Source organism: Octopus bimaculoides, chromosome 14 (assembly GCF_001194135.2).
Source record: "Octopus bimaculoides isolate UCB-OBI-ISO-001 chromosome 14, ASM119413v2, whole genome shotgun sequence".
NCBI lineage: Eukaryota > Metazoa > Mollusca > Cephalopoda > Octopoda > Octopodidae > Octopus > Octopus bimaculoides.
In genome coordinates, this window is record NC_068994.1 from 40,195,508 (window position 1) to 40,213,303 (window position 17,796).

General features: G+C 35.4%; 1 protein-coding gene across 3 annotated transcripts in view; it reads right to left on the reverse strand.

Moving 5' to 3' along the window:
• LOC106872380 (protocadherin beta-15) overlaps positions 1–17,796 on the reverse strand; it is a 640,647-nt gene that overhangs the window by 545,776 nt on the left and 77,075 nt on the right. For all 3 annotated transcript variants that reach the window (XM_052973045.1, XM_052973043.1, XM_052973042.1), the window contains exon 2: positions 527–2,995. In XM_052973045.1, the coding sequence (XP_052829005.1) occupies positions 527–2,932 (2,406 nt within the window). In that variant the 5' untranslated portion in view covers positions 2,933–2,995. The remainder of the gene's footprint in view (positions 1–526; positions 2,996–17,796) is intronic.

The following is a 17,796-nucleotide window of genomic DNA, read 5'->3' on the forward strand; positions in this document are numbered from 1 at the left end:
ATATATATATATATATATATATACATACACACATACATATATACATATATACACACACGAGTGTGTGTGTGTGTGTGTGTGTAAATACATTCACACTCACACATACACGCACACATTTTTATTAACTTTTACAAAAGATTGACGTTGAAGTTTGTGTTTGCTCTGACGACCTTTTCCTTATGAAAGTTAATAAGTATGTACTTTACTAAAAAGTATTGAGTAATCCTTCCTGTTTAATGTTAAATTGTTTTCATATGTAACTTGACATGAAAGCATACAGTAGTGTGTGTCTGTGTGAGACATAACAAATTAGTCTTCAAATTCGACTTCAAAAAAATGTTCAATGGGTGCTGTAATTACTTTCCATTTTAAATTTGGAATTAGGAAATCTATGTATAAAGTTCAGAAATCAAAATAATGTCATTTTTAAAACAAAGAAGCCACACACGTACACGCACACACACAAACGCACGTACGCATGCATGCACACACAAGAAATCTACAAAATCGTTCTTAAAATCCTTACCTGATGTATTCCTCTGGTTAGTGTCTGACAGTGTATATCTAAAGTGGATTGTCGACTGTTTTGACTTGATTCTTGTTTCGAAGAATTTCCTCTCTGCCACTTTTTCTGCGAACTTTTATGTTTTTTCGTGTCTGGTATGACATCAGGATCATCATATTTACAAGACAGCTGTTTTGCGCAAAAATATTCCGACTGTCGGTTTTTATCCATCATCTGTTTTGAGGTTTCTGCAACACATGTATTGCGCGTGTTTCTGTGATTGTTTCTCCTGACAATACACACAGTTATGGAAACAACCAGCAAAACTGAAACGGTTACTGCAGCAACAATAATTGCAACAAACAGATTGATGGGGATTTTTGTGTCTGGTTCTGTGTCAACAACGGAAAACATCCTGGATGTCGAATTACTAACAGTTAGAGTCAAAGATAAAGTAGTTCTGGCCGATAGAACGGGTGTACCACTGTCTTTAACACTCACAGAGATATCATATACTCCGGCATCGTTTTGGTAAACAGGCCGGGAAAAGGTTAATACGCCTGTATAAAGATTAACACTGAACAACTGTTTTTCGTTTCCTTCAATTATTTCGTATTTAAGGAAAGCATTTTGACGACTATCTCTATCAGATGCTCTGAGTGCTATTATATCATTTTTACTTTGTGGATTGTAGTAGACATCAAAACTGAAAGGGTTAACACTGGGAAAAGTAAAATACGGAGCATTGTCATTTTCGTCCATAACTTCCACGATGATATTTGCAGTATTATTTAAAGGTGGGATGCCATTGTCTTTGACAAAAACGCCAAATTTGTATACTTCATTTTGTTCACGGTCGAGTGACGCGATAGTTGAAATAAAACCAAAATTAGAAATCTCAAAAGGAAGAACATTTTGTCCATTACCAATTAACGAAAAGGTCAGTTGGCCTCCAGAACCAAGATCTGGGTCTTTAGCATTTATAAAACCAACCGGAAAATTTGGTTTTTCGTTTTCGTATGTAAGAAACTTGAAGGTATCCTTTGTAAAATATGGCCGCACATCATTGACATCCATTACTTGAATAGAAAAATTCCTTTCAGTTTTTAAGGGGGGATATCCTTTGTCTTCGCAAACAATGGTAAGATTAATATGAGTCTCTTTTTCTCTATCAACCGACATTTTTACCACTACCTTATATCTATTATGACTCAAGCTTTGAAGTTGTAGTTTATCGTGATCGATATTGCATGCCACTTCCCCGTTTGGCCCTCTGTCATTATCAACAACTTTTACATAAGCAATAAAGCTGCCAACTTCCATCGATTCAAATATTATGCCAGTGTTGCCAGTTAGTTCTGAGAAGTTCACGTCTATCATTGGAGCATTGTTTTGTTTATTGATAACATTTACCACAACTGGCACGACGGAACTCAGTGGAGGATTGCCATTATCTCTGGCTTCAATAAATAGTTTATAGATTTGTTTCCTCTCAGGTTTAAATTCTACGCTCAAGAAAATCTTTCCACTATTCTTATCTATTTGAAAATTGGATCTAGCAATGTCAGATGTTTTTGAACTAAAATAAAACGATATGTTTCCATTTTCCCCACTATCCAAATCTTTTGCTGATACAGTGACCACTGGTACTTGTTGCTGATGGTTGCTGCTTACAGATACATTGTAAATATTGTGTGTGAAAACAGGAAGATTATCGTTGACATCTGTAACAGATATGTTGACTTTTAAAATTCCATTCATAAGTGGAGATCTTCCGTTTCTAGCTAAAACTTTAATTAAGTAATTATCCTTCAACTCGCGGTCTAATTTTTTCTCCAGACTAAGTCTTAGATATGAAGTACCATCAACTCTTTTAAAAACAGACAGAGTGAAAGGATCATCGTCGTTCTTGATCAATTCATAATTTATCTGAGAGTTTTGAATCCCAACATCTTTATCGACGGCATTTGGAATAGATCGCGTCGTTCCTCTTCCATCAGTTTCAGAGAAAGTCAGATTAATCTGTGTTTCTGGAAACTCTGGTTGATGGTCATTGATGTCTTCAATGATAACCTTAATTTCAAGTATTTTTAAAAATGACTTCCTTCTTCGTACAGCAATGTCAACCATCTTATAACACTCGATATTGTATTTGCAGAGAGATTCCGCATCTAATGTTTGGGCAGTGTAGATTTCCCCCGTTTTCGATACATTGAATAGTTGTGAATTATCAGTTCTGTCTTTCTGAAGCTGGCTAAACCTAATTAAACTATGTTCTTCGGGTGGAAGACTGTCCATAAGATGAGTGTCAGCACCAACATTTCCTAAATACGTTCCAGGTCTGCTGTCATCCATTATATAATACGTGAAGTCTACGCATAGACATGTATGAAGACAAATCAGCATTAGACGAACGTCCACCCACATTTCTCCATAAAAGACTTGACGAAAAGAATGGTAAACCAGTTCAACATGAATGGTTAACAATCTCTGAAATATAAAAAGAAATAGGTAAAGTTATTAACGTGTTTCAAATAACATCTTTTAAAAATTTAACGGATCTTTTTTAAAACGGGGGCCACATTTTTCATTAACGAAACACTTTGAAACTTGGAACACTGGTAGAATGTGTCATATAAAACATCTTTTTCTCTTAGTCTTCTTAAAAAAAAAAGAAATCCATAAATTATTCCATGTTAAAGTTGTCGTATTTCTGTAATTTCAACCAATCACTGACGTCCATTCAGCCGATATACATTAAGTGCCGACTACATAAACAAACGATTCTGAAACAATTAACCCTAACCCTAACACTAACTCTAACCCTAACCCTAACCCTAACCCTAACCCTAGGGTTAGGGTTAGGGTTAAGGTTAGGGTTAAAGCAAATTTTAAATGAAAAAAGCAAATAAAACGAAGGTATGGAGATTAAATACGCTTTACATCGCTTAATGAGCCAAAGGAGTAAGAGTAAACAACTGAATACTTGTCAGTGATTGGTTGAAATTATCGAAATAAGACAATTTTTTACATGAAATATATTCGAATACAAAAATATTCTTCTGTTCTATAACACAAAATAGATAAGTATACGAAGTTTGAAAGTCTTTCCGTACCAAAAACACTACGTAAAACATTAATGAAAAATGTGGCCCCCGTTTTAAAAAAGATCCAATTTAACCATACATCATCTTAAATAAGTAATATATGACATAAAGAAATATTTACATATTAAATTTTACAAAGTCTATACTCTTTTACTGAGTGTTTCACCTACTGGATTGAGACCAGTCTGGAGCATCACCTTCAGCAATATCAGTTTCAAATTTTGACACAAGCCCGGAAATTTAGTGGTAAGGGGAAAGTCGATTACATCGAGCCCAGTGCTCGACTGGTACTTATTTTATCGACCCCGAAAGGATGAAAGGTAAAGTCAACTCAAAAGATGAAGACAGATGAAATGCAGCTAAGCATTTTGCCTGACTGCAAAATATCAATATCAGTAATTATTGAGAATCCTATTTATCTGTATCTATTTATCGTATATCTATATAACTTTTTTAAAGCGAAGGGGTGTAACTCTGCGCATCATTTCATACCCATCTATCTACATGCATATACATAAAAAAATAAATAAGTAAATAACGCATCTCACAGAATCGAGGATAATATGGTAGAATGTATCATTCTTTCCCTTTTTGTTCTAAGTACTGATGTAGTTGCAAGCAGACATAGATACAATCTCAGCCTGCCCACTCTTGGTCCAACAGAAGTTCTAAGATGTGCCAATCGGAAAGGGGGATGGCTGCATCAACATCGGTATTCACTTCAACTGGGAGAATGGAGCAATTGGTCGTCTGGGCCATGAACTGAACCCACGACTTAATGGCTGTGAGCCACGCAGTGGGTTCAAGTTCAGGATCATAGGGCTGTGAAACAATTTGCTTATTTAAATGGCTATGATTACGCTTCTATTAACAGAGGTTAATTTTTCTGAAACAGGAAATGTAAAGTATGTTCGTAGGGATAACTGCAATAATGAATTATATAACTGTTTCTTTATATTCTACATTCCAACAAAAAGTAGACCTCTTCTCATCCTGTTTGTATCGTAATGTAATGATAGTTACACAATATTTGGTTTTGAAGTAAAGGTTTGATATAAGACAGAGTTCAATATTGACTATACCAGATCTTAATTTGGAACACTTATCAAAGCAAGGTTTCATACATATAATTCTGCTTTGCAAAGTCATTTGAATAAGGTATAGTAGAAAATGTTGATACATGAGATTGTGTTTGTAATGTTAATATGTTTGTAAGCAGACAATGGGCAGCAGAAAATGAAAAATACATACAATTTAGAATTGATAGAATTTATATTGGAATCCTAGATATTAAATTATACGAGAGCATCCCAAATAAGGAAGTCCTTAAATAAACGAGAATCCCATCCATGTGTGCTATCCCCAGCAAAAATGCTTGAGATAACCAAATGGAAGACAACTGAATCCACATAAACATCTTGTATGGAGAATGGAGAACTAGTCTGTTAGAAAACCATTCCTATGCTACAAATATGTCTGCAAATCTGATCTAAAGACTAGTGGACTTGGTCTGACAAGCTGGGAATCTTTGGCAGCAGATTGTACTAAATAGGAGCATGTCACAAAGACAGACATAGTGCGAGGAGCAATCAGATGAGGTTTGAAGAGTGAGAAAAGCTAACATCAATGTACTTTCATCCACAAATGCATGCTGCTTCAAGATTCAGTTGTATAGTTGTAGCAGAATCTACTTGTAGTGTGATATCAGAGTGGTATCATTTGCAAACTTCATCTCTCTGATCAGGATATTTTGTACTCTAGTTTTTGCAAAGTTGAACAACCTCTAGGGTGCAAGGACATGTTATATTCTTAAAGGCATGTGACAACAGGAGAGAAATTATGCTGAAGATTATGGTGCGTGAGCACACAAGCCTGCTTCACTATGTTTTTGGATGGGGAGGAGATTGGCATGGAACTGTCGTATTTAATAGTACATGACATATCTTCATAAGAGCGCACAGAAACGGTGGAGAAAAGCAACATTCTGGCCAGTCCCAGCAGAGAAAACAAGAACTCCCGTTCAGATCCTGACTGACCAGTGGTGCAAATCTCCATTGTCTCTCAAAACAAACAGATGCCAAGGAAAGAGATTTTGTTTAGCCCCCAGCTCAACAGTGAATGAGCAGACCTATGATTAAAGGTATCTCAGCTGTGACCACTTCATATTAGTAGAAATATCTGTTTACATTAACTAACATATCCTCTTTTATTTTAGAACAGTATGGTTCATAATGAGGATTTGACTGCTATTTTTAGCAGATGAGATCCTCTATACTTCAACATAAAGCTCTGTTGAAACATTACTCTTACTCCTTACTCTTTTACTTGTTTCAGTCATTTGACTGCGGCCATGCTGGAGCACTGCCTTTAGTCGAACAAATCGACCCCAGGACTTATTCTTTGTAAGCCTAGTACTTATTCTATTGGTCTCTTTTTGCCGAACCGCTAAGTTACGGGGACGTAAACACACAAACACACATACAAATATGTATATATATATATATATATATATATATATATATATATATATATATATATATATATATATATACATATACACGACGGGCTTCTTTCAGTTTCCATCTACCAAATCCACTCACAAGGCTTTGGTCGGCCCGAGGCTATAGTAGAAGACACTTGCCCAAGGTGCCACGCAGTGGGACTGAACCCAGAACCATGTGGTTGGTAAGCAAGCTACTTACCACACAGCCACTCCTGCGCCTTTATGATACATTTTTTTTTTTTATTTTCCTTACAGTAGTCAAACAAATCTATTGTTTCCCTTTTCAACGATTAGGCTCTTGCCGATGGAAAGCCTCAAACATCTGAAATTTTAGATATTGTAACTGAACCATGCGGGAATTATGCGGAGTTTTGATATCTACTTCGAGTTGTAACTCTTTATTGTATATAAGTGAACTGACTGATTCAGAGTTAAGTGCCCTTACCATGGATACAGAGTAAAGCTAGTTAAAAGGATACAAATTCATCGACCCTTCAAAAACAATGGACCAGCACAGCGCCAACACTCTGAGCCACGCCTATCAATAATCTTAGTTATTATTTAACCAACGGTCCCATTATTGATATATGTATTATTTATGTATGTATGTGTGTATGGGATTATTGGTTACACATACATACATACATACATATGCACACACACACACACACATATATATGTAAGTATACACTCACATTGTAAATAAATATATTTTTATATCCATATCTATCTAACTGTATATATGTGTGTGTGTGTGTGTGTATATATATATCAATAGATATAAATACATATATATATATATATATATATATATATATATATATATATATATATATATATATATATATATATATATATATATATATATACATATACATACACACACACACACACACATACATATATATATATATATGTGTGTGTGTGTGTGTGTATGTATGTATAAATATAGGCTGTGATAAGTAATTGAACTTTTATCAGCTACATGTATTGATCTGTACTTACAGCTTTCATATCCGTATTATCAACCCCCCCTTTCACTAGTGACACTGCACTTAAATGTACAAGAAGTGCATTTTCATTGTCAATTTGCCTGAAATATTACTTCATGTCTTTTACACTGGTTTCGTTGTTTGATATGTGGTTTGTACCTGACACTGATTAATAAAGACCTTAGTACTTCATCTGGAAATTATATACATCATATTGGTCAATTTTATAGTTTTGTTTCTTTCTTTTTTTTTTTTTTCTTTATCATGACATCCAGCAAGTACAATTATTATTTATTGATCTTTTTTTACATAGGTAATAGGTTTCAGATTGATTGAAAAACAGGAAGCGAGATTGTATAGCAGTCATGCCTTTGTCAAGGGCCTTAACGATGTTAGTGAAATGGAAATGGCTATAGACAGGCACAGAAATGGAGGAGTCATTCATTTGAGTAAGTATATTAGTGATTACTTTTAACTAAGCACAAAGGCTTCAGGTTTATAGGACAGTGGAAAATGGGAGACTATGATGTTCATAACTTTTACAAAAACAGGCAATAAGTGTAAAAGAAAGCATCTAGGAATTGAAACTGGACAAAGAAAATGGGAGTCTGTGATGTTCATCCCTTTTGTAAATCAAGCTGTAGCATAAAGTAAAGGAGCTAGGAATTGAAACTGGTTCTCAAATTCAGTGCACTGGGATTTTATCTCTGAGCTATGATGTTTATCATTTAGTTTTACTATATATTAAAGGCAGTAATCTGGCAGAATTGTTATTACTCTGAACGAGTGGTGGGCTAATGCATTTTCGATAATCACTTGAGTTGACTTCCTTTCTTCATACTTTTTGATGCTGTAGATTACAATTATGATACAACTACCCCGCCTCCTTTTGAGGACTATTACACTCTTTCCCTTCTAGAATTTGTTTACTGAATGTTTTTTTTTTTTAAATGAAGATTTATTTGTATCTACCTTCACACAAATGCATAAATCACACAGGAGTTTTTGTGCATACATTCAGACATATATATATATATATATGATACATTTTCATACAAGCCAGTCCTCTCAGCTGGCAAAAGTGAGTAATCTTACAACAGACCAGCGCCATATTCAAGGGGAAATATATACACCACAGAAGCTGGCCCTATGAGTCTCTATGACTCGGGAAGAATCTTTATCTTTATCCTATCCTATTCGATTGTCATTGTCATCATTTTAACATACACCTTTTCATGCTTGTGCATCTCAGTATTAGTCGAGGCATGTTAATGTCACTGCCTGCTTGTGAAATTAAGTGGCTGAGCACTCCACAGACACATGTCAGACACACATACTCTTAATGTAGTTCTTAGGGAGATTGAGCACAACACAAAATGTGACAATGCTGGCCCTTTGAATTATAGGTACAACTCATTTTTGTCAGCTGAATGAACTGAAGCAATATGAAATAGGATACACATCCTATAGCCATCTTTTGCCTGTTGCTAGCCAAGGGAATAATCTCCTAGTCTTTTGAACTATGAGCAGTCGGGTCATATCTACACAGTGAACTGGTAACAACTGGCACCCTTTGAAAGAACCTTTTGTTACAGATGATATTATTCTTCAACCATGATATAAGATGAAAATTTATATAATTATTGCATCTCAGTAGGTGCAGGTGTGGCTGTGTGGGTGAAAGGATTGCTTCTCAAGCATGTGGTTTCAGGTTCAGTTCCACTGCACAACACTTTTGGCAAGAGCCTTCTGCTATAGCACCTGATGGATCAAAGTTTTGTGAATAGATTCGGAGGACAGAAACTGAAAGAAACCTACTGGACATGAATGTCTATAAAAGTGTGTGCATGTGATTTCGTAATGATCTTAAATTTCAGTACAAGGTCAGAAGGTACTTATATAATGAAATTACATTGCCTTTGCAGATCATCAACCATACTTCCTGCTCACTGCTAACACAATATCCAACTCATATGCTGATTCCAATAAAGAATTTTTAATAATGTGTTTAAATTATAAGAATTTGAATGTTTTTTAGCTGGTTTAAATATTTGTTTTCAAGAAAAGTCATGGCTTCTCTAAACACACAGGGACACTCTAACCCATTTTCCTTGGGAATTCTCAATACCTTGAAGAATACATTACTAAAAGTAATTCAAAGTAAGCATGAGTAACTAATCTTGATGCTATGGGAATTAAAGAGTTTATGGTGATTATGTGTTCTTGGGAAATGATGTTTAATTTTCAGCAAAAAGAGACTAGCTATATCAATGAGAACATCTCAAATGAATTGAGGATTAAACAAGATTATCTTTCTATTTTCAACTTTCTTCAAATTTGGGAGTGGGGTGGAAGATCCTCCATAAACACCAACTCCTTGCTAGTGCCGCATCATAGTAAGATGTTACAATGACAAAGATTCCAGTTGATTTTATCATTGGAACAGCCTGCTTTGTGAAATTAACATGCAAGCGGCTGAGCACTCCACAGATGCACTTCAGACACATGTACTTTTAACCCTTTGGAGGTGGAGTCTTATTTGTAGGTTTAGTGCCAAGAAGATGAAACCATTTATGACTTAGGAACCTCATCTTGTGCTGAGTGTTCCTGAAAAAGTTGGCAGTATACTTATTGATCTTGCTGACAAACAATTGAATGAGATTCCATGTGAAAAATAGCATAAAGTATACCACTGGGGTGCCTTCTGGCATATTTCTAGGCCCTGTATTTTCTAAGAATTCACAGGGGTCATCTCTATCTAGTTCAGTATCTCTAATCCTAAACCAAGGGTTCACAACATTACCATTGTCATTTTGATCTTCTCCATTACTGTCAGATTCACTGCTAGGCTGGGAGAAATCAGACTCACTCAGAAAGAATATTTTCACTAGTGTCACTGTCAGCCATAGTGAAATTTCATGATGCTCACTTGGAACATAAAAACATCCATGTAAAATTACAGAACACAGAAAACTGTCATAGAAGTCACCATTGAAAGGCCCAGAATGGAAGTAATGTGAGAAGCAATCTGATTAGCTAGCATAAAGACCAGCCAGCTAATCCTGAAGTTTGTACTATGAGGCTGATGGATCAGCCCAGTTGCCTTCTTTGTCATTTGATTTTACAACCGATAGATTGGCCCTGTCTCCTAAGGGTTAATGTAGTTCTCAGAAAAATTCATCACAACACAAAATCTGACAAAGTTGTCCCTTTGTATTACAGGTATTACAAATTGTTGCCAGCTGAGTGTACTGGAGCAACTTGAAATAAAATGTCTTGCTCAAGGTCAATGCACTGCTGAGAACCAAACACCTGACTTACATTTGGAAGCTAAATACCCTGTCCGCTAAGCTATGCACCATCACTAGCCATGTTATATAAGCTCATGCACACACACATGATGGCAAGTTAGCAAAGACATATCACAGACATCCTTTATCTTATAAAAATATAGGAATATGGTACTCTATTGAAGAGCATTAAATGATCAACATGCAAACAGACCATATGATGAAACACAGAAGGCTAGATATTTTAGTCCACGACAAGAAAGATAGAAAATGACACATTATTGACATAACAAGCCCCAGGGTCAAAATCATAAAAAGTAAAAATGAGAAAGTGTCCAACTACAATGGATGAGAAGGGAACTGAAAACAAAATAGATCTTAATGGAGGCATTTGTATTGGGTTAGTGCATAATTATTGCGACTTTTTTTTCAACAAATTTTATTCAACAAAAACAATAACAATATGTAACAAAAACATCTTTAAATGATTATTCTGGAGCATATTCACCATCTACTTCAATTACTGCTTCCCATTTGCTTGGCAGATGGTCAGACCATCATTTAAAGATGTTTTTGTTAAACATTGTTATTGTTGAATAAAATTTGTTGAAAAAAAAAGCCACAATAATTATGCACCAACCCAATAATTCCAATTGTAGTTGGCATGTTCAGAATGATAACTACTGATCTTAAATCTTGGTTAGGAATGTTTCAAATCAAAAATTGCATGAAGATACAGCAGAGAGCTACATTGCTTGGATCAGCAAGGACAATAAGAAAGGTCCATGAGACCTGAGACTGCTAGGAGTAGGCTGCTCGGAAGAAGAAATTATCCTGGTTCTCTGTTCTCCCACTGAACACAGTGAAATGATAATTACTTTAAATTTTCGTACAAGGTCAGTTATTTTAGAGGGTGGGGGTAAGTAGTCAGTTACACAGACCACAGGACTGAAAGGCAAAGTTGACCACCACAGCAGGATTGGAACTTAGAGCTCAAAGAGGTGGAAGAAATACCATGATGCATTTTTTCCCAACACTCTAATGACCCTGCCAATCCACCACTTCAATAATGATGATGATGATCATGATCATCATCATCATGACAATCATGATGATCATGGTGGTGATGGTGGTGGTGGAGGCAGTGGTGACGGTGGTGGTGGTGGGGGTGATGATGATAATGAAATTGATAGTAGTAGTAGTAGTAGTAGTAATGATAATAATAATAATAATAATAATAATAATAATAATAATGATGATGATAATAATAATTGGGGTAGAAAGAAAGATGCATTTTATGTTTACTCATGTCTATATTTATCTAGTTATTTGTTTTCTTTGAGGATTTTTCATGTTTAAGATTTTTAAAAAATTTATTTATGAATTTTACAAGCATTCTACACTTTCTTCCCTCACCCCCACCCCCCACTCTCTCTCTTTCTCTCTTTCCATCTCCTATCCCTGTCTCTCCATCCTCACACACACACACACACACATCATTATTTTATCTGATATTCAAATTTTTGTTATAGTTGTTGTTTTGTAAACATTCTTATATTTACTTCATTAGTGAAAATAATGTTATACCTAGATCAATATAAACTGCTTCAGAAAATGAAAAATGAAATAAATATTTTTATGATTTTAGCTGTCAACTACTTCAACAAAGAAATTATTGGCTAAATCATGAGAGATAGTTTTGCTGTTGAATAAATAATGAAACAAACTCTCAAACCTAAATTATGCATGAATTTTCAAATTTTTAATGCATATATGTTCGTACACACATACATACATGCACACACACACACACACATACATTCATACATATGTACATACATTCATACGTACATGTGTATGTACTTTCATACGTGCTTCCATGTATGCATATGTCTGCATTTAATTATATACACATAATGGTATATATACATACATACATGCATACATACATAAATATATATACATATATATATATACAAATATATATACATACATATATATATATATACAAATATATATACATACATATATATATATACAATTATACAAAAAAACCACCTTTTTTGTATTTATTTTTACTCGCATATATATATATATATATATATATATATATATATGTATGTATATTTATATGCATTTATGTATGTAGATGATATATACATATATAAATATATGTACATCCATACACATATATACATATACATAGTTATAGATATAAAGATATATATACATATATATCATTATATATAGTATATATATCAAATATATATATAATGATACACACACATACATACATGCATACATACAGACACACACACACATATATATATATATATATATATGCATATGTATATATATACATGTAGGCTTGTGTGCACGCACACACACATGCATAAATTTTTTTATTCGTTAGTTTACACATTTATAAATCTGTTTTGCTGATTTTGATCACTGAAACAGATTCATAAAACTGTAAAATAATGAATAAATAAATTAATATATTTAACTCTACTTACTCAAGTATTCATTACTTTATTTAACTTCATGATGACCTTGCTCCTCTAAACAAGCACTTCTCTCTCTTGCTCTCTCTCTCTCTCTCTATACATACATACATACATATATATATATATATATATATATATATATATATATATATATATCACCAACATCGTTTAATGATCGCTTTCCATGCTGGCATGAGTAGAATGCACCAGACTTCTTTGTAGGATTTTTACAGCTGAACGCCTTTCCTAACACCAACCACTCAGCAGAGTGGACTTAGTGCTTTTTACTTGGCACCAACACAGTCAAGGTCAGTTTTGGCAAGGTTTTTACAGCTGGATGCCCTTCCAAATGCCAACCACTTTACAGTGTGGACTGGGTGCTTTTTAAGTGGCACCTGCACAGGCTGGGTCACCAAGTACCTTGCAAGACAAAAAAACATATCTTTTGAGAGGGGAGTGGGCGTTGGAGGAGGTGATCTTGGGTCAGATGATGAAAGGTTATAGTGAGATAGAGAGACAGAAACAAGTGTCTTGCTGTAGAGACACTCTTTCCAGCTAGAGAGAGAGAGAGAGAGAGAGAGAGAGAGAGAGATTAGGAACGAAGACAGGAACAGGTGTGCTACCACAAGGGAGACACATGGTTACCCAACCTGAGGGAAGTGCAGGAGAAGGGGAGAGAGAGTGGGAGACAGCAGGGTAGAGATTGTGGAAAAGTGTGTGGCATATTCACAAGGGATGGGGATCAGAGTATAAATGGGATTGTTGAGTAAAGGAAGAGAGAGATATAGATGGTGGCAAGTGCCAGGGCATACCCTTGAGGTTCAAATGTCATAATATAAGTGGCAGGACATTACAAAAGAAATATGATTAGAGAGTGCAAAGTTTGGGAAAAGTGAGTGGCGAAAACCTGAGTATATATAGAATTGGGGATGGGGTGGCTACTGGATAGCAATGATACAGAGAAACAGGGTCATGAGGACAGGACTGGGGGCGGTGAGAGGTAGGCATAGTGTATGAAAGAGGAAATGTGAGGAGAAAAGATATAGAGATGCAGATTGGTTTGTTGGGGAAAGTGTGTGAAAAGTGTTCTTGTCATGTGTGGATGAGACATACAGGCTGGGGACTAGCAGATAGCAATAATACAGTGAGACAGGGCATGTGGGTGGAACACACAGGTCAGGGGATAGTGGTGAACAATGGCACAGTGAAACAGGGCCAAGAAGACAGTATTGGGGAGTGAGAAGTAAGCATAGTGCATGAAGTAGAAATGTGAGGTCTGAAATCGGTCCATACCACTTCATCCCGTGCCTTCCTGAGTCTCTCTTTTCCACAGGTACTTTCAGGGATCGGCACTTCTTTATGCAGCTGTCCTCATTCATACACATCACATGTCCAAACATGTCTTCTCTCTTGCATGCTACATTTGATTCCTATTATGCCCAACTTTTCTCTCAACACATTTGCAGTTTGTCAGACATGCACACTGATGTTGCACATCTAACAGAGCATACTACCTTCATTTCTCTCCAGTCTACGCATGTCTTCAGCATTCAGAGCCCATGTCTCACTACAATGGAGTATAGCCATTCGCATACAAGCATCATACAGTCTATCTTTCACTCTAAGAGAGAGTCCTTTTGTTGCCAACAGAGGTAATAACTCTCTGAACTTCTTCCGACCTATTCTTATTCTAGAAACAATACTTTCAGAACATCCTCCACCATTGCTAATTTGGTCACCTAGGTAACAGAAACTATCTACAACCTCAAGAGAGCCATCCTTTGACATAGACTGTTTTTTATTTGGCCTGTCAAGAGCAGTTTAGTGTGCATATCAGTTTCTCCAAAGCACATGTGAAGCTGCTTTCCACTGTGAAATATTGTCCTTGTTTGAAGGAGAACTCTGATCCCTCAATTAAATTGATGCATATCCCACAGTTGGGTCTCCCACATTTTTTTACTGATGGCTTCTGTGTTGTTGTTGAGCGTATTCAGGCTTGTGTTATGAGACTTTTCATAGATTTGGGTTGTCTCTTGCTTTTTATGATGGTGTGTGTTTGGAGGATTAAGTTCATTCTGTGGTCCTTTTTTAGTAGGGGAATGTTTTGAAGGATAGTGTCGAAGCGAAGGCTTCATTGTTAAGAGGGTTGTGTGTGAAGATATATGGTAGGGCTTTTGGTTGTAAATCCTTCTTTAATTTGGGATGTCTGAGTTAGTGGATGTTGAGTTGTAGGGCACGTTGAAAGTATATGTCAATTAGTTAAGTGGGGTAGTTCCTGGTGATGAGTGTATCCTTTGGTTCATGTAGTCGTGTGTCTCTGGTGTTTGCATTAGAAACTATAGTACATATCCTTTTTGCTAGGTTGAAGGGGATATTCATTTTGGTGTGCCTGGGGTGGCATGAGTTGAATGGTATAGATTGCTTGGAGTCCGTGGGCTTATAGTATATATCTGTTTCTATTACGTTGTTAGATTTCTTAATGAGGATGTCGAGGAAGAGAAGTTGTTGATGGCTATATTCCATCATGAATTGAATGTTTACGTCAAGTCCATTTATAAGTGCTTGGAATTCTTTAAGTCTCTCTATGCTTTTATGCTAAAGAATGAAACAGTCATCCAGTTATCTCTTCCAGTTATTTTCTGTAGAAGGAGAATGGGTGGCTGTATTTTTCTAGAACCTTATGATAAAGACTAATTTCTAGATATCCCATGACTAGGTTAGCAAAGGAGGGGGCCATTCTCGTACCCATCGCAGTCCCTGATTTTTATACATACATATATATATGTATAAATTTGTTGTTGAAAATGCACCTGAATTTGAAAAACTTGTAATTGTTTAAAATAAATTTATTTACATATATACCAAATTGGTTTCAACAATATTTTTTGTTTACCAATGGTAAAAATTTAGAATTATGAATTAGAAAAACATGTTGAAAAGTTTAAACTTGTCAACATTGAAACATTTAAACATATTTTTCTAATTCATAATTCTAAATGTGTCTGTTATGAACATTTAAACTTGTCAACACTGAAACTTTTAAACATATTTTTCTAATTCATAATTCTAAATTTTTACCATTAATAAACAAAATATATTGTTGAAACCAGTTTGGTACATATGTAAATAAATTTATCTTAAAATAATTATAAGTTTTTCAAATTTAGATGCATTTTCAATGACAAATTTGCCTATATTTTTTCCTGCATGGAAATACACCCCTCTTTTGTTATATATCATTATTTGCATGTTGTATATATACATATGTGCAAGTATATGTGTGTAAACGAGTGTTTGACTTCATTTGTATTTTCCTCAAAATTCGGTATACTACAAGCAGTGACTATGTTATTTCCTCAGTCAAAAATCCATCTGCTAGTTTGAGCCTCTGAAGGTATGAGAAACGAGAGATCCCGTTCAGGAAAAATATTTCAAGGCTTATCTCAATAATACATTTGTCTAACCCATGCCAGCATGGAAAAACAAGCATAAAAGTGAAAATGTAATCTAACAATATATACATGCATCTAGTGCTGACATCATACAAATTCATAAACTTGAAGAGAACATGAAATAATTTTGATGTGGGATCTTGAAGCAGATAAGCTAAAGGTAATGGTGTGTAAATCATCATAATCATTGTCATTGTTTAATGTCCATTTTCCATGCTAGCATAGGTTGGACAATTTGACAGGAGCTGGCCAGCCGGGGAACTGTCCAGTTTCCAAATGGCTTCTACAGCTGGATGCCCTTCCTAATGCCAAACACTTTACAAAGTGTACTGGGTGCTTATTACATGCCACTGGCATGAGTGCATTTACACAGCAATAGCATGAATGTATTTTGTATGGCATTGGCACCTCTAAGAGGCATGCCTGTATGTATAAAAAAATAAATAAATGAATGCGCCCTTTTAAAGCCTAGCCAGACTCATGGGCCTGGTTTCAATGGCGTATGTGTTGCCCAGCTGGACGGGATGCCAGTCCATCACAGTGTTACTCATTTTTGCCAGCTGAGTGCACTGGAGCTATGTGAAATGAAGTGTTTTGCTCAAGAACACACTGCATCACTCGGTCCAGGAATCGAAACCACAATCTTACGATCATGGGGCTGACACCCTAACCACTAAGTCACGCCTGTATGTATAGATGGCTGCAATTTTACATGTCTTCTTGAGTACAGTAAATCACCACAACACTCAATCCCTTGTCATTTCCTCAGTGGGACCCAGCATCTGCAGATCCTTTCTCACTATTTCATCCCACATCTTCCTGGGTCTACTCCTTCCACAGGTTCCCTTCACAATTAGAGATCAGCACTTCTTTATGCGGCTGTCCTCATCCATACATATCACATGTCCAAACCAGTGCAGTCTTCTCTCTTGTATACTACATGGTTTTCCTCTTAAATCATTTAAATATTGGGTTAATAATACCTTGGATACAAAAAGTTGAAGTCTGCTCTTGAGATTTGAACGAACATCTCCTGTAGACAAGAAAAGTGTGCTACCATTGGACCAAAGCAATCATTTGAATTTCTCTATCCATTTTTGATTTTCATTTTTAGAATGCCAGTCATATCTACAGATGATGTGGATTTCAATTGCCTGTGTAGCCCAGGACATTTATTTTTTATTCAAAAGGGTGTTTGACCCTATGTTAATATGTTGCTATTTGTAGCTTATCTGTTTCAAGATCCACCATTCCAAAAATGATTTATACACACATACATGCATATATAATATACATGCATGCATACATATATATATATATATATATACACACACATATGTACATATACATATATATATGCAGACACACACACATATATGTACATACACAAACATACATATATATATATATATATATATATACACATATGTATGTACATAT